The sequence below is a fragment of the Alnus glutinosa genome, chromosome 14, assembly GCF_958979055.1.
Source record: "Alnus glutinosa chromosome 14, dhAlnGlut1.1, whole genome shotgun sequence".
Taxonomy (NCBI): Eukaryota; Viridiplantae; Streptophyta; class Magnoliopsida; order Fagales; family Betulaceae; genus Alnus; species Alnus glutinosa.
Genome location: NC_084899.1, coordinates 603,785 through 622,509, shown reverse-complemented (window position 1 = coordinate 622,509; position 18,725 = coordinate 603,785). Strand labels below are relative to the sequence as shown.

Below are 18,725 nucleotides of genomic sequence, written 5' to 3'. Positions count from 1 at the left end.
ACTCTGCCTTGTTTATTCGCCGCACAGATCGATGCCTCATTCTTCTGTTGTTATATGTTGATGACATGATTATCACTGGTGATGATTCTATTGGTATTCTGGAGCTCAAGCAGTTTCTCCGTCAGCATTTTGAGATGAACGATCTTGGCAATCTCAGCTATTTTCTTGGCCTTGAGATTTCTTCTTCTTTTGACGGTTTCTATTTGACACAGGCCAAATATATATCTGATATACTTTCACGGGCCAATCTCACAGACTGTAAGATCGTCGACACACCGACTGAGCTCAATGCCCGTCTTAATCTACAGGATGGCGAGTCTCTCCGTGATCCCACTCTTTATCGGCATTTGGTTGGTAGCCTTGTCTATCTTACTGTTACTAGGTCTGATATCTCATATGTTGTCCATTAGGTGAGTCAGTTTATGGCTACTCCCCGTTCTACTCACTTTTTTGTTGTCCTTCGCATCCTTCGCTACCTCAAGGGGACATTATTTCATGGGCTCCACTTCTCCTCTAAATATCTTCTTGAGTTGCATGCTTATACTGATGCAGATTGGGCAGGTGATCCTACAGACCGTTGCTCCACCACCGATTATTGTTTCCTACTTGGCACCTCTCTTATTTCTTGGCGCAGTAAGAAACAGTCTGTTGTTGCTCGCTCCAGTACTAAGGCAGAATATCGTGCTTTAGCTGACACTACCTTGGAGCTCATTTGGTTGCGATGACTTCTATAAGATATGGATGTCTCTTTTTCTTCAACCACTCCTGTCTACTGTGATAATAGAAATGCTATTCAGATTGCCTATAATGATGTTTTTCATGAACGGACCAAACATATTGAGATTGATTGTCATTTTGTTCGCCATCATCTTCTTCAGGGTTCTCTACAATTTCATTTTGTCACGTCTCATGATTAATTCGCGGACCTCTTCACCAAATCTCATCCTCCAGGGCGGTTCCGCGATCTTGTGTCCAACCTCAAGATGATCTCTTGCACTCCACCTTGAGTTTGAGGGGGTAGTGTTAGATTATGTATATATATATATTGTCCCACATGGGTTTTGTTATGTATATTTCTTTCATTACTAGCCTATATATATAGGCCTCTCATGTACAGTTTACGTGTGATTTAATATTGTTAAAGTATTTTCAAAATTAATATGTATATATATTTATTTCGTGTCTTGGAAATGATTTAAAAGGAAGGTGTTAAAAAATATTAAATGAAGATAGTCCCACATGGGAAAAAGAGAAACTGAAGTTGACATTTATAAGGACCAACACACTTTAAGCATTTAAAGTAATACTTGGGTGTATACTCTTAACGTGTATATTCTAGTACGGTGCGAAGCACCGGACGCACACGCACACGCGCGCGCGCACGTGGCAGTGGGTTGTAGGGCTCTAGTGGCGCTTTGATGGCGCACTTGGCACGAAGCATTGGAGCTTGAAGCGATCTAATCATGACCTTTCGATTTTGGATGGTCCTGATCAATCGATCTAGTGGTTTAATCTAAACCATATGATGCTTCTCAGGTAAATCGAATAGTTGGATTTATTGGACAATCAAATAAATAAACTGTAAGGTCAAATTACATTTGATCTAATGGTTGAGATTAATTAATAACGATCTAATGGTTATTATTAATCAATCACAGACAGTTATTTGATCTGATGGTCAGATTTAAGTGTCTGTTAAAACAGCAGTTTATGACTGTTACTTAAGCAGTTATGGACGGTTGGATTAGCAGTTATTTCAATATTATACAGAAGTAACTTCTGTCCAGTTATCAGAAATATACAGAAATAACTGCTGTACAGTGTTTAAAAAAAGAAATAACAAAATTTCTTTTATCTTCAATGTTTTTTCTGATACTTTCTGTATTTAAAATTAAAAAAGTCTTTGTCTGTCTCTTGTTATAATAGAAAAATCTGAAAGTGTTCGGGTTTAATTTTTTGTTAGTGCAAAACGCAATTAAACAAACAGAGGATTCTGGGCTCCATTGTATCCTGGAGAAATATTTGCTGTAACCTTTTTGCATACCTTTCTGGTGAGGGTAAATAATTTATTAAAAAAAGCGACGTTGTAATGCGCTTTAGGAGCATTTCATTTTTTCTGCTTTCGTATATCTTTTCTAACAAATATAATACTTTTCCCCCAACAATATATATATATATAAAAAGACCGGATAAAACAGAAAGCTAGCCTATAGAGACGACAAATACCATTAATATATACCACACATGATACAACGACGTTAACGTCCGCTATTTGCCTTGGCGACAACTGGTTGAACCTACAAAGAAAGGCTAGCTAATCGTGGCCTGACTCAGAAAAGGAGCAGTACTGCTAGCTAGAACAACTAGTCCGTGATTGAATGCTTTTACGCAGAGATGGCATGTAATTTAATTCATCCATCACTGGAAAAGGACATGAGAGAAGGGTATGTCATGATCATATGAGCCATGCATGCATGAGAGAAGGGTACTGTGTCATGATCATATACTAGCCATGTGCAATCCATGCCATTTCTTCTGATGCGACACAAAACAATTGGCAATACAAACCTCGAATCGTGGTCTCTTAGCTACAGTGAAGGAATCTTTTCCTGTTGGGACAGGTGACTGCTTAGAGATGCATGTATCAGGATTTGGTAGTATATGAGATACATACACGACTGTTACAATCAAGCTTTTGTTCTCTTTTGCACTCGTTTGGACGTACATGCAAGTCTCTCTCTGTCTTTCTGCATTAATCCGCTTTTAGTTAGTGTATGCGAAAAAGAAAATTTTGGCTTCTGTCTTGACAAGAAAAGAAGACTGCCAAGTGCCAGGAGTTCATGGTCTGTGGCCCCATCAATAGTCTTCACTTTTTTCAAGTTGCTAGCAAGTGTGGACCAGAGCTTTTGCTTGTAGACACCAATCTGATGGATAGAGCTTATCCAAGATGACCCATTGAGGTGAAATGTTTAATAGGTAGCTAGCACTTTGGCCATATATGTATACATGGTAAGAGACCCAGGTCCAAAACTCGCAAAACAAACAACTCGATTACAAAACGCTCTTAAAAATATAAAAATTAACAGCTTTTAGTTTTATGTCATATCAATTAATAAATCACTCTTTCAAACAGAACATGTTTGTTGGTTAATTTGTGTGTAATTTGGCAGACGACTTTTCCTTTTGTGACACTAAGAAAGACAACATGTGGTTGAGTGAGATTGTTGAATGATGCCACGTTCATTAGGCTCAGTGTTACACTTGTTTACGTCACTAGTATGGAAAATGATTCTCTCCCCATCCCTTGGTGCAGCACAAGAGCCAAGTTCAGAGCATCTCAAAACCAAAGGCTAGTGTACATCAGTACATGTAAAGAGGATTTTCATTATTTTACCGATCGATGCAAGCACCGACTCAAGATTTTCCCCCACCTCAAACCCAATTGAAGCACGATTGCCAGCTAGCCCATGGGTCCAAAACGTTGCTTCCCAGCATGTTTGAGCTTTCTGCTAGCTTGTTTGCTTGCTTTTACGATTCAAATCCTCTTCTTCTCACCCATATCTCCCGGAACGCTTGAATTGCCACTTGCAGCATCTTCAGCTTCCCCTCTTCCCACAAACAACCAACTACAGGTATACAGTTTTACACATATCTCTTGGTTTTTGACTTTGTGAGTGTCGATCGATCCCTTAATTAAGGCTTAGAAGTGTTAATTTACTCATTTTTGTTCCAATTAATATTAGAGAGTTACCAAACTTGGAGAAGGATTTGTGAAGGACCCAGAAGACGTTTGTGTGGATAAAGAGGGTATAATCTATACAGCTACAAGAGATGGCTGGATCAAAAGATTGCATAGAAACGGGTCCTTGGAGAATTGGAAGATGATAAACAGTCATGCTTTACTAGGAATCACAATAACAAAGGGAGGTGATCTCATTGTATGTGATGCTGAAAAGGTAACATTACTCTCAAACACAGTAGAGTCTTGCATATATAACTGACTGATTTTGATACTGTAACTGACTGGAAGATTATATGCAGGGTTTGCTTAAGGTCAGTGAAGATGGCGTCACAGTTCTTGCTTCGCATTTCAACGGCTCCAAAATAAAGTATGTCCTTCATCTAGGTGGATTTGTGTTCCAATCCTAGCAAAGAGTTAAGGGTTTAACCAACTCTGTATCCAACCGTTTTAAGGCTTTTCGAATCAGTGGTTAGGCTCTCAACAATTAAAATCAGAGCAGGCACCTCGTTACGGGTTCAAGTACACATTTTCCTCTTCACGGGTTCAAGTACACTAGATTAAAATGTTTTGATATCAAATTTCATTGTTGAAACAGGCTTGCAGATGATGTTATAGAAGCATGGGATGGTAGTCTATATTTTAGCGTTGCAAGCACCAAATATGAACTCCACAATTGGTATCTAGACGTGCTGGAGGCAAAACCTCATGGGCAGCTGCTAAAGTTTGATCCATCATCAAATGAAACGTCGATTGTGCTTGATGATTTGGGTTTTGCTAATGGTGTTGCACTCTCAAGGGACCAAGATTATCTGGTCGTCTGTGAAACATGGAGGTAAAAGTTGATGACTCTAATGGGAGCATTATTCTGCTCTCTATTTGTTCAGTTTTGTGCTTATTGCAGCGAAAATGAGAAAAAAAAGGCACTTGCTTTTCAGAGTATGGTGCTCTTTACATCCATTTGACACTTTTTCAGAGTATGGTGCTCTTTTCATCCATTTGACACCGATTGAGGTGGCATCTTTTTAGTGGCTTTATTTTTTTTTTAAATAACAAACATGAGAAACTACTTAAAACATGTTACGCCAGACAGTATAATAAATAGGTGTAAATAGTAGCATTACTCTACCTTTCAACATGTAATTAATTCTCTACTTTTTGGGGTCAGGTTTAGGTGTATGAGGTACTGGTTGAAAGGAGAGGCCAAAGGAAAAACCGAGATTTTTGTAGAGAACCTTCCGGGTGGTCCTGATAACATCAATCTTGCCCCAGATGGATCTTTCTGGATTGCTCTACTTCAGGTAATTCAAATTCTTGTCTAAATGTCTAAAATTGAAAAAATGGCCAGAAAGATGCTACAATCTACTTAGTTCTTAGTCCATCACAGTCCTAACTGGCCTGCAGCATATCTTTGCTAGATGGACCGCCTCTATGAAACAAAGTAGAAGCATTTTCATTCTTGATTTGCCTCATGTTACTGTTATATCTATTAGAAATATCAATCCCCCCCTACAGAGCCTCTCCTTCTGCCTTTTTGTTCTTTTTTTCTTTAGGGTTTAGGTGTTTTGTTGTTTGTCTTTGTCTAGTTGATCAGAAACAAAACAAAAATAAAAAAAAGGAGCTTCCTTTTCCAAAACTAACAAGAATGATTTGCAAACTGCAGCTAACTTCTAATGGGCTGGAGTTTGTGCATACCTCCAAGGCTTCTAAGCACTTAATAGCAACATTTCCAAGATTGATTGAACTAGTAAATGGCGTATACAAGAAAGCAGCGGTTGTAAATGTGGCTGCCGATGGCAAGATAATCAGGAAATTTGATGACCCAAATGGAAAGGTGATGACTTTCGTGACGGCAGCCTTGGAATTTGAAGATCACTTGTATTTGGGAAGTCTGAACTCCAACTTCGTTGGGAAATTACCCTTGAAAGACACATAAGCCTTGGAATTTGAATACCATTTGTATTTGGGAAGTCTGAAATTACCCTTGAAAGACATATAATACTCAGTAAGTACTCTATTTAGAGCATTGTGGCAAAAATGCGATTCTTTAGCTAAAATTTTCTGAGTCGGAGTGTAACTGATAGCGAATGAAATTATAACCCAGTAGAATAAACGTCGTGACTGAAAAATAAAGGGCAGATTGTAAGGACGGTATACATACATAGAATAACGAACAAAAAACAAAAAATCAACGAAGAGAAAGGACCCTAGAAATTGCACCTATTGCAACCTCATCCTCTTCTCTAGCTTCTCCGGATCTCTTTTAGGCAATTGCTGTTGTGAAGTATTATTAGATCGGTTGTCTTTTGCCTTCCTGCTGCTGCTGACAAACTCCGAGAAGGATGGAATTGCTGGAAGCTCTGTACAAGAGGAAGCACATATAGAAGTTTCAGGTCTAGCACTGTCGCACAGCTCTTCCCCCGTGATTTTTGTTGGTCCCCGATCCAACACAAGCAATGGCTTTGTAGGAGGCTCTGCTTTAGACAAAATGTCGTCCGACAGAGAGCTGCTAACGGTGCCAAGCCGATTTGTTAAATCCAAAGAACTTGTTGTTGATAGCCACCTAACAGTACTCGCCACTTGTGAATAATAAAATGATTTCCCAGTCTTCCCATATTTCTTGAAGCACTCATTTTCAAGGAAACGGGCGGATGTTTCCTCTTCAATCCTGCACAAAACATTATCACTAGGATCTCAGTTGAACGATCTTTACTGCTAGTTTCAATCATTGTATTCTAACTCAACATGGTTGACCAAAAGTGTGATTTTAAACCAAATTGCAGAGAATTGATAATGGGTTTTTAAAATTCGCGTCATCAAATCACACACTTTAAACTTATGCCTATTATTAAAATCGCAAATCTAAACGGACCTTCTACATATTATTAAAAAAGAAAACAGAAATTCGCTAAGCGGGCAGAATGTTGAGCATACTTCAAGTTGCCAAGCCGCTGCTGAGCCTGCTTTAGAGCATTTAGTAATCTTTGCTTGCTTGATTCCCTCAGTGTCTCGGATACACATTTCTTGTCGAGTTTATTAATCTGTCATCAAACTAGAAATAAGTAGTTGTACAGGGAGAACAAATCCAAAGCAGGTTAAATTTTAAAACATTGAGGTAAAACATATATATGCACATTTCATTAGGCAGAAGTGTTCCAAAAGGTAAGCTGTCAGTTTCCTGTTTGAATAGCAAGTCGCACCATCTTTTTGTTAGAAGCTGATTTTACCAAGAAACAGACGGTTCACAAGGCAGAATATTATACATGCAATTTCAAACTTAATTGCAAATATTAAGACATAGCTTTTCAGCTTCAACCTTTCCATCAGAGGCTTTAGTCTGGTAATATCTTTCTTCAGCACGCTGCAACAACTCAATCTTCTCTTCTAGTCCCGAGTTTGATGGTAACTTCGACCTGACTAGGCTCTCTGCAACCTCAGTATCATCTGGCAGTTGAGGGACTCGACAAGTGAGACAATGAACAGAGTGTGATATAACAAAAAATGATATTGTATAAGTATAAGATAAACAAAATTAACAAAAGGTGATATACCATCAGAATCAGATATATCATCCTCAGAACCCCTTGCATCGTCGTCACGATTCCAGAATTCAGAGAATTGTTTTTCATCAACAATATCCGAGGAGCTGAAATAGAAAAGACATGCCAATTAATTATACTGTGACATAACTCATATATCTAAATTAAATACCAAGTGCAGAGTTAGCCAGTTGTACTGGCATGGTTATGGAACATACGACTTGATGCACTAAGATATTCCCAAAAATGTTACAACAATTTGGATGTCTAGATTTAAAACCAGGAATACAGAAAATGAAGAAGGCCAGAGACTCTACGTGGAGCTTTCAATCATCCTTCGGTAATTTTACAAATTTAAGGATGAGATCATGCCATAGAACTTTTAAGTGCAGTAGTAGACAATGGAATGAGAACTTGGATGGCTAAAACTGATGTATTTCTTTGACGCCTTTTAACTTTGTGGATATTCCAAAAATGTTTATAAACAATTGAATCATTAGTTTCCAATCCAAAGATACAGAAAATGAAGGCTGGAGAATTTATGCAAAGCTTCGAATTCTCTCCCACTACTTACGGGTGTTACCTTAAAGAATCACATGTCAATTTAATTAACTACAAAAACAATTATATCCAACATGATTCATGTAATTTAAGGTCAAGTTTCCATTGCAGATAAAATTTCAAAACAATGGTAAGAATATAAGGTACCTGCTTATCAAAATTCGAGAAAAACGACTTTTCTGCTGAACAGCACAAGTATTTGTGAGTTCCTCCAAATACTTGGCTACTAGGTTTGGATGTTTGCAAGCATCACATGATTTTCTACATAGTGATGCAGGTACCTATTTTGGATCATGAAAGTAATTAGGTTTACTAGAGTGTTGATAAAGAAATAAACCCTCCTATAGCACATACAGATGACACATTACCTAGAGTACAATACCTGTTCCCCAAAACTCTCAAGAATCTTTTTCCTTCGGCATCCAGAACCTTCGCAATACTCAACCATCTACATGTGTTTGTTTCCAGACACCATAATAAGTTATTGGTAGAGAGATTTTATTCCTAGATCACAAAAGGGATTAGAAAGTCACCTGGATGAAGTCAGTCAGGGACTTCTTTGACAACCCTTCCTCGGAGCTCAAGGACTGTAACTTCTTCTTCCCAGCATTGTTAAGAATAAATTCCTACCACATAGTTCTAACTAGTTAAAAAAATAACCCAGTGAAACCGTGCAACTTGAGGGCAAAAGGTGATGGCAGAGTTGAAGTAAGCTAAGTCACCATTTTTTTGCGATCATCCATTCCATAGTACAACATACTTCTTGAGGGTAATTGATCACGCCCAGCTCTACCTGACTCCTGATAGAAGGCTTCCATTGACTTCGGAATATTATAGTGGCAAACAATTCTGACATCCTTTCTATCGATACCCTAAAAAATCAACCCCCAACCCATTAGTGGGAAAGGACATCTGCTTAACAGTAGCCCTGACACTATATATATATAAAATTCATTTCATTGAAACACTTGAAATATAATTTGTCCTGGGTTGTTAAAGCTAATGGTGATTTAGTAGCATACCATCCTGAAGGATATCAGTGGCTTAGTAACTGTGCAAGGACCAGAACAGCTCCCAGCAGAAGTATAGAAAGAGAATCAAAAGAAAAACAAGGAATACACATCACAATCTCAAATAAATAATAAGTTGGAGCAATTAGAATACGAAAAAGACTTTCCTCAAATGAACTACAGCAGTAAGCATACAGTGCCACCCCCTATTGGAGAGTTTTACAAAGTTTACCATTCCAATTGAAAACCAACACATCATATGACTACTGTGGTTAAGGAACTTGGGGAAGAGATCCCAGTGCAAAGACCTGAAGGAGAAGAAGCTCAACAAGCAAATGGTAAACCATTATTATTTTATTTTCCTTGTCTTTTTAACTTGCGCCATGTATGTTTCACAGAAAATCCAAGGGAAAAACTAATTCCGAAAATCTCACCCATTTTTTGACTTCTTAAACAAACAAATTTCATAGTAAGAAAACAAAGGAAAATGGCATCCTGAAAACTATTTCAGAAACAATTTCTGCCTTCAGAAAGCAAACCTTTTATAATTGATAGCATTTAGTACTCCATAGTTTAAGGATCTTTTGTTTATGAATTATTTGGAGAAAGTTAAAATCAATTCCAAAAAAATTGAAGATTGAATAAAACTAAATATTTTAACGACAAATACTTTCAGGGAAAAAATTCTACTACCATTAGACAAAAACAACCTAGGTGAAAAAGTACCAGAAAATTATACGATTGTATTGTGAGTTTGAATCACAACAGCCACATCACTTTGTATTTTCTTAGAAGCAAATTTACGATGAGAAGAATCAGTGAAGGTTAAAATTAAATATTGCAATGGTGGGACATTCTTAGATCAAGAAAGAAAGTGTAAATAGCCCAACAGGGTCAGAGGATATGCAAATGGAAGAAAGGAGTAAAAAAAAAAAGGCTCCATTAGTGTAGAATAGAGAGATGATCATACCCAAAAGCTACTGTGGCTACAACAACTTGTATCTTAGAAGAAATCCAATCATCTAAAACGGAGGTCCGCATTTTATTATTCAGTCCTGCGTGATAAGCTGGAAAGCAGCAGAAGACTAAAATATGTCAACCTCATCAAGAAGTAAAATTTTATAGGCAGAAATACCATCAGTTACCGGCAGATGAAATGCCACTGTTTGATAGATGAGCAGACAAATCATCACATGCTGTACGCTCAAGGCAGTATACAATTGCACAAACATCTCCCATAGATTTGAGTAGATTAGACAAATCAGAATAGGCATCATCTAGAAGATCTTTGTATCGAACTGCATTATTGAGATCTCTAGTAAGATTTATGTCCACACACAGCAACTGTATCTCACAGCAAAATAAACTTTCAGAGAACCAGTAAATCACACACCACGTTATCAAACTTATGCAGGGTAATAATAGCTAACAAACTAGCTACTAACCTGAGTTGTTTACTCCTAACAATTCCTAATTTCCTAATTACAAGGCAATGGATGAAAAACTTCTTTTCCAGTTGGAATTATCTTAAAGACAGGGCTGCTTTAAACAAAATTACTTTGCCTTTTTCTTCTTCTCTCTTCAGCTCAACCCCCCCCCCCCCCCCCCCCCCTCCCCCTGCATATCGCGCGCACACACACACACAGCACATATCATTGAGTTTAGAGATTGAATTGATGTGTGATTTGTAAATGCTGATGCATATAGTTTATCCCTCTGGTATTTAGCAGTCGGCATCAAAATTTCACACTTATAATGAGAAATTTGACCCCAGCTCACCTCAAACCCCCCCCCCCCCCCCCCCCCCCCCTTTTGGTCATTATTTTAGCATCCTTGGTTTTACTTTAAAAGCTATTTTCCAGGATTCATTTTTTTATGGTTTTTCGATTGCTTCCCATGAAAGTTAAGGTTCATGAGAACCTTGCAGCAAGATAATCTGGGACACAAAAACCTGGGTCTATACACCATCTTGTGACATCATGCCACTGGCCCACCATAGGCATGAAAACTGTCACATCACCATGCATGCAATTGAGGAAAGACATCAGGAAACACATTAAAAAGAAAAGTTGGGAAGTCACAATCATATAATGGACACTAAAAGTTTCTCACAGCTATATATTTTAAGTTGAGGTACACAAAACAAATTGGATTTGCATCCAGTCAAGATTGTAGAACCCACCTTCATAATATATATTAGGACGATTAAAAGAAGATTTTAGGACTAAAGGGTTTTGCAAGCATAAGGACTCTATCACATCTTGCTGAACTCTGCAGAATAAGAAACAATAAATTAATTAATTATGTGCTCTTCAGAAATGATTAAAAGAAAGAAAATTGTTAATCTTTCTGCCGTACTTTGATTGCAAGTTTTAGGAGAACAAGGCTAAATACACATATCAATTACTTTCTAGACAGGGGTACTGAAACTCAAGTATTTGTATTAACATGCAAGGAATCCAGAGACATCACTTTAAAGGAATGAAGTCAATTTTTTTTTCCTATCTATTTCTTTCTTTCTTCAGAGAGAACAAATTAAAGACTCACTTAGGAACAGCAGTAGCTGTCAAAGCCAATATTGGTACATCTGGAAGGCGGCTCCTCAAAGATGAAAGCTTACGGTAGCTAGGCCTGTTTCAAGTAGACAAGTAAGGAAATAGAGGAACAATAACCATTATGTGTGGGTGGGTTGGGGGGGGGGGGAGAGAGAGATCATCACACAATTTTCATCGTTTATTACAAGGTAACTACAAATTTTGGGTATGTCAAACAAATAAAGAACGTGACATGGTTACTGTGACGTCCCACATCGCCTGGGAATGAGGATGTGCTTATATGTATAAATGCACCATTTATGAAACAACGCGTTTTAAAGCCGTGATGGTCATGAACCTATCAGAACTCCACAGTTAAGCATGCTTCTGCGAGAGCAATCTCAGGATGGGTGACCTCCTAGGAAGTCTGGTTTGGAAAACAAAAAACGGACAATATTGTGTCATTGGGGGTGTGTCGTTACAAATGGTATCAAAGCCAAGTTTCGATCCTGGGACCTGTGGGTTATGGGCCCACCACGCTTCCGCTGCGCCACTCTGATACCATTTGTAACGACCCACCCCCAATGACACAATATTGTTTGCTTTTGGCTCCCCAAACCAGACTTCCCAGGAGGTCACCTATCCTGGGATTGCTCTCGCAGAAGCACGCTTAACTGCGGAGTTCTAATAGGTTCATAACCATCATGGCTTTAAAACGCGTTGTTGTGGTATCAGAGCACGCCGCAACCATTGTGACCCCACCCACAATATTGTCCTCTTTGGTATCTTGGGACTACTTGAACCCTCAACCTCAAGGTTTTGTTCCTTACACCCAACCATTTGGGCTCCAGACGCGTTGTGTCATAAAGGGTGCATTTATACATATAAGCACATCCTCATTTCCAGGCGATGTGGGATGTCACAATCACCCCCCTCTTTGGACCCAGCGTCCCCGCTGGCGTCCCTCATTAGGCTTGTGCACGCTTCCACCATCTCAGGCTGGGCAATGGCTCTGATATCATTTCTAACGACCCACCCCCAAAAACGGACAATATTGTGTCATTGGGGGTGGATCGTTACAAATGGTATCAGAGCCATTGCCCAGCCTGAGATTGTGGGAGCGTGTACAAGCCCAATGAGGGACGCCAGCGGGGACGCTGGGTCCAAAGAGGGGGTGATTGTGACGTCCCACATCGCCTGAGAATGAGGACGTGCTTATATGTATAAATGCACCATTTATGACAACAACGCGTTTTAAAGCCGTGATGGTCATGAACCTATCAGAACTCTGCAGTTAAGCGTACTTCTGCGAGAGCAATCCTAGGATGGGTGACCTTCTGGGAAGTCTGGTATGGGGAGCCAAAAGCGGACAATATTGTGTCATTGGGGGTGGGTCGTTATAGTTACACTACATGATCACTGAAAGAAAATGCCTTTTTTTTTTTTAAGAGTAAAAGACCATCAATTGTAGCTCATTGCAAGAATATGTCAAACCTGAAATCATGGCCCCAAGTTGAGATACAATGTGCCTGAATATGCATAAAAACAGGCAAATTACACAACTACCTGAACTTCCAGTTGAAAAAATCAAATTACATATATACAGTTACCATATACGCCAAGCAGTTCAAACCTCATCTATGGCAATGAGATTCAACAACCCTCTAGCATAGATCTTAGTCAGCTTTAACATAAACCCTGGTGTTGAAATCAATTCTGGTGTTACATACAGCAGCCTAACTGATGGTTTTCCAGAATCAAGGTCCTCGTGGATCTACAAAGTAAACCCAGAAATGTTAATATCACAAATTACAACAACGTACACAAAATCCAAAACACCCAAGACATTATTTTCGTAAAACAGAAAGTCTCCAACAACAAAACCAGAATAAAGTGATCGCCTAAAACAACCAACAACATTCCCAATTTCCGAATAGGGGCACAGATTCTTCTCCATCACAACTTTTAACACTTCTATGCCTAGCTTCAAAGCATCACATATATGCAGACAGATTTAAGCAAAACAGGATATGAGTCACCTTGTTTTTGGCATGAGATGTTTGGGTTGAAGAGAGGTATTCAGCCGCAATTCCTTTCTCCTTCAATGCCATCACTTGGTTTTCCTGATTACAAAAATTCGCGAAAACCCACATCTCAAAATGGCCAAAAGATAACAACTACAGAACAGCAAAGCCTATAATATACCCATTGCTTACCATTAATGCTGAGATTGAAATTGCACAACCACCAACGCAACAAGTTAGAGTTGTGTGCTAGCATTCAAAGACCAGCCAAAATGTTACGTAGATTTAAGCTTACTCTAACTACGTAAAAACTAATGAAAAAAAAAAAAAAGAAGAAAGAAAGAAATTAAACTAAGACTAAATAGCATTCACCTATTAAAGGACAAACAACAAGCACAATCCCTGGTTTCGCCACTGCAGGGATTTGAAAACACATCGACTTTCCTCCTCCAGTTGGCATCAGACAGAAACAATCCCCTCCTACAAAAAGATCAAAATTTGATGAATCATATACGATATATGAAGCTGTTAAAAAGAAATTAACAAGAAATGAAAGGAATGTACGGACCGGAGAGAACAGCTTCGATGGCCTCCAACTGGTTGCCTCTAAATTCAGAGTGGCCGAAATGCCACCTGAGAAGCTTCACCAGAGCTTCCTTTCCGTGGACCTGCGTCTCGGAGCCGCGTATGTGTTGCAGTGGCAACGGCGACTTCTTCATTTTTCACAGTCTAGCGAAGCTCTGCAACCAAACGACACCGCTTTCTCGCTCTTTTCTTTGTTTTGGTCGGTTCTAAGAATCGGTAAACAGAGAGGGAATGTAGAACCAAGAAAGGATCGGAGAAGAACTTGGGGTTTCTAAGGCCTGAATGCCTTGGTATTGGTCCAGCTCAGTTTATTTTGGGCTGAATTTGCCGCCATGGATTGTTTGGTCACCCAATCAATGTATATATATATATATATATATATATATATATATATATATATATATATATATATATATATATATATATTTTAATTTTAACCAGCTCTCTTTTCTTTCTCAATTTTAGCATTTGCCACACTCCCTCCCCAAATACCAAGAGCCAAAAAGTGAGAGCCATTTAGTTTTTTATAGGCTTGGCAATTTTGACACGACATGCGAATCCGACACGAATATAGAGGGTTTAGGTTTAGGCTATAACTCGTTTATGACTTGTTAATGACCCATCAACTTGTTTATGACACGTTTATGACTCACCAACCCGTTTATAACATATTTATGACGTAATAATTACATATTTTTTTTCAAATTAGTTAAATGAGTTGACACGCTAACCCGATGGATTGACACGACAAGCCGAATTGCCAAGCCTAACTTTTTAATATTATTTCGTTTTTAAAGCCAATTAGTTTCCCTCAAAAGTGAAAGCCAAAAAATGAAAGACGTGAGGAGAATAAAAAAAAGAATACTTAACTAAAATAGAAAAAGACATAGAGAGTTTGTTATTTGGTTCTTTTGAAAATTGGCCCTCCAAAATAGAAACAATGGGTTTTTTCTCCTCAAATTTAAAAAAAAAATTGAGGAGCTCACTAGAAATGCTCTAACTAGTTTCATAACATATTAGATGAAACTAGACTTTTCTAGAGAACACCATTTAAAAATCATTAACAAACGGTGTCAATCTTTGAATTTGTTATAGCAGGTTTTTGCTATGTACAAACAAAATGACCTGGGTGTGATTAACTTCAGCTTAATATGCACCATTTTATGAGGAAAATTAGAAAGGAAATTTGGAAGAACCGCAGAAGATAATCCAGATGTGGTGCCCTTAATGCTGTGGGTGATATGGTATTACTCGTGATATAGTAGAGGACATATAGGAAGATCACACTACAAAAAAAAATGTTTTTTGCCACTTGCAATTCGCCACGTGTACGGTCACTGTACACGTGGCGAACTGTTAGCCACGTGCAAGTGGCCACGTAAATACACATGGTGAATCCAGGTGACACTAATTGCACAATTGACCGCGTGTATATTAATACACGCGGCCAATTATACACGCAGCCAGTTGGCCGATTATTTTCTTAATATTTAATGCTGTTTTTTAATTTCTTTTTATTTAAAATATATATATATATATATATATATATATATATATATATATATTTTACTAAAATTCTCCAAAATTATTTTATCTAAAAATATTACAAAATCAAATTACACAAATTAATCAAAACAACAATATTTAAAAATTTGAATACCATGTACTAATAAATGTATTCGTTACTAACAACAAATACTTACACAACAATATTAACAAATTTGAAAATCTTGATCTAATAAAGTTATTCGTTACTAAAAAAAAAAAAATACACAAAATATCTACAAATCTGGAGGACGTCGCTGCGGATCACGAGGTGCAGTCCCGGGCGTGAACTCGCCAACCAGCGATTGTCCCGCAAGAGATGATGTAACGGGCGATGGAGTCCTGAGAGGGGATTGTTGGCTTAGCAATTGTCCAACAGGCGAAGGTTAGGGTTTATGTTGTTAGGGTTTAGTTTTTAGGGTTTAGGTTTTGAAGGTAAAATGTTTTTTGCCACTTGCAATTCGCCACGTGTACGGTCACTGTACACGTGGCGAACTGTTAGCCACGTGCAAGTGGCCACGTAAATACACATGGTGAATCCAGGTGACACTAATTGCACAATTGACCGCGTGTATATTAATACACGCGGCCAATTATACACGCAGCCAGTTGGCCGATTATTTTCTTAATATTTAATGCTGTTTTTTAATTTCTTTTTATTTAAAATATATATATATATATATATATATATATATATATATATATATATATATATATATATATATATATATATATATATATATATATATATTTTACTAAAATTCTCCAAAATTATTTTATCTAAAAATATTACAAAATCAAATTACACAAATTAATCAAAACAACAATATTTAAAAATTTGAATACCATGTACTAATAAATGTATTCGTTACTAACAACAAATACTTACACAACAATATTAACAAATTTGAAAATCTTGATCTAATAAAGTTATTCGTTACTAAAAAAAAAAAAATACACAAAATATCTACAAATCTGGAGGACGTCGCTGCGGATCACGAGGTGCAGTCCCGGGCGTGAACTCGCCAACCAGCGATTGTCCCGCAAGAGATGATGTAACGGGCGATGGAGTCCTGAGAGGGGATTGTTGGCTTAGCAATTGTCCAACAGGCGAAGGTTAGGGTTTATGTTGTTAGGGTTTAGTTTTTAGGGTTTAGGTTTTGAAGGTTTAGTTTTTAGGGTTAGGGTTAAAAAGGTTAGGTTTTTAGGGTTAGGGTTTTAAGGTTAGGGTTTAGGGTTTAGGGTTTAGGTTTTAGGGTTTTAAGGTTAGGGTTTAGGTTTTTAGGGTTTAGTTTTTAAGGTTAGGGTTTTAAGGTTAGGGTTTAAGGTTTAGGGTTTAGATTTTAGGGTTTTAAGGTTAGGGTTTAGGTTTTTAGGGTTAGGGTTTTAAGGTTAGGGTTTAGGGTTTATGGTTTTTGCTTGTTTTTTAGAGTATAAAGTTTAGGGGTTTGGTTTTGAGATTAGAGTATAGGGATTTTTATATTAGTTTTGATTTAGAGTTTAGGGTTTATTGTTTAGACCTTTGTTATAAATTGAATAATAAAAGAAATTATTATAAATGGTAGACGGTGGCCAAATTTAATTTTCTATATCTATTCAATAATTATTGGATACGATCATTTTATTATAAAATGATGGCGAGTTTACTTTGAAATGTTTTTTTTTTATTTGTAAAAAAATTACCTAAAAATGAACAATTAAACTTTTTTTTTTTTTGTTCTTAAAAAACCCAAAAATTGTTGAAATAGTACCGCATACTTATTTATATTTTATTGGTTTGCATCATTGATTTTATGATGAAGTTAATAAAATAATGGTGAGATTGTTTAATCTGTTCAAATGTTTTAGCATAAATTGCCACAAATAATAATCCACACACCAATTCGTAGTACAGTAAAACATATTACAAAAAAGAAAAATAACACAACTGTACGAATATTTTCCATGCATAACGACCAACCACATCAAAACACATAAAATTACACAACAATAGATATTCAAACCCAACAAAATTAACAGCATTGCATAGACCATTATTAATTGCTAAATCCACAATTATTATATGAAACTATTAAAACAATTAGAAACAGATTTTAAACAAATTAATTTAAATGCACCAAGTTTATTATAGCCAAAAATAAAGAAAAAAAATTAATGCTAAAATTACTTACAAATATTTTTTTTGGATGTATTTTATGCTCCTTAGCCAAAATGTACCTGCATTAAAACATATTAGTCTCAAAATAATATCCCAAAACAAGTCCCAAAATAGCAATCACGTACAAGGCAGAGAGAGAGAGAGACACAGACCGGGAGAGGTTTCAGAGAGAGAGAGAGAGAGGTCCGGACCTAGGGTTAGGGTTCCTACTGTGGTTCGGTTAGAGAGAGAGAGAGAGAGATAGAGAGAGAGAGAGAGAGAGAGGGAGATGTAGAGAGAGATAGAGACAGAGAGACGGATGTAGAGAGAGAGAGGTCCGGACCTAGGGTTAGGGTTCCTGGTTCGGTTAGAGAGAGAGCTAGAGAGAGAGACAGAGAGATAGAGAGAGAGAGAGAGAGAGCATGCACCTATAGGTTGGTGCACGCGTGGTGCAGTGACGGCCGAAGAGGGAGCTGGCCGAAGAAGACAGCGGAGGGCGGTGGTCGGTGCGGACGTCCGTGATCGACGGAGACAGAGAGGGAGAGAGAGAGAGAGAGAGAGAGAGCTGAGTGAGAGAGATGAGTGGATCGAGGAGGAAGCTACCCTTTTTTTTATTAAATTTTTTTTATTTAAAAAATAGGCCAGGTGGCGCGCGGGAATTGTCCCGCCCAGGTCACCTGACCAATTAGAGACGTGATACAAGTCTCTATCTATTTTTTTTTTTTTTTTTTTTTTGAAAAACGAAAAATTATATATATATATATATATATATATATATATATATATATATATATATATATATATATATATATTTGTATTTGTATTTGTAAACACAAACACAAACACAAACCCTAATCCGACCCTAAGTGTATGTAATATATATAGTGTTAAGGTTTACATAAACTCTAACCCATAAAACTAAATCCTAAACGATAACCCTAAAACTAATTCTTAAACCCTAAGTATGTGTTAAGGTTCATATATATATATATATATATATAGGTCCTATATATATATAGGGTTAGGGTTTTATTAGATTAGTATTCCATTA

At 37.4% G+C, this 18,725-nt stretch overlaps 2 protein-coding genes across 2 annotated transcripts; one reads left to right on the top strand and one right to left on the bottom strand.

Annotated features, from left to right (window-relative positions):
- The first annotated feature begins 3,181 nt into the window (after positions 1–3,181).
- Positions 3,182–5,796, top strand: LOC133857105 (protein STRICTOSIDINE SYNTHASE-LIKE 4-like). The gene is made up of 6 exons (XM_062292233.1): positions 3,182–3,632; positions 3,744–3,956; positions 4,042–4,109; positions 4,338–4,574; positions 4,908–5,040; positions 5,403–5,796. Exons 1-6 carry the CDS (start codon positions 3,468–3,470, stop codon positions 5,673–5,675), a joined length of 1,089 nt encoding a protein of 362 aa, XP_062148217.1. The 5' UTR covers positions 3,182–3,467; the 3' UTR covers positions 5,676–5,796.
- Positions 5,766–14,321, bottom strand: LOC133857104 (ATP-dependent DNA helicase Q-like 3). The gene is made up of 19 exons (XM_062292232.1): positions 13,976–14,321; positions 13,780–13,887; positions 13,600–13,607; positions 13,423–13,506; positions 13,017–13,157; positions 12,878–12,912; positions 11,397–11,480; positions 11,032–11,120; positions 9,995–10,147; positions 9,820–9,916; positions 8,862–8,865; positions 8,562–8,711; positions 8,373–8,465; positions 8,222–8,287; positions 7,987–8,120; positions 7,291–7,385; positions 7,056–7,183; positions 6,674–6,780; positions 5,766–6,407 (listed from the first exon to the last, which is right to left on the bottom strand). The coding sequence occupies exons 1-19, from the start codon at positions 14,124–14,126 to the stop codon at positions 5,960–5,962; spliced, it is 2,175 nt and encodes a 724-aa protein (XP_062148216.1). The 5' UTR covers positions 14,127–14,321; the 3' UTR covers positions 5,766–5,959.
- Between the last annotated feature and the right edge of the window lie 4,404 nt (positions 14,322–18,725).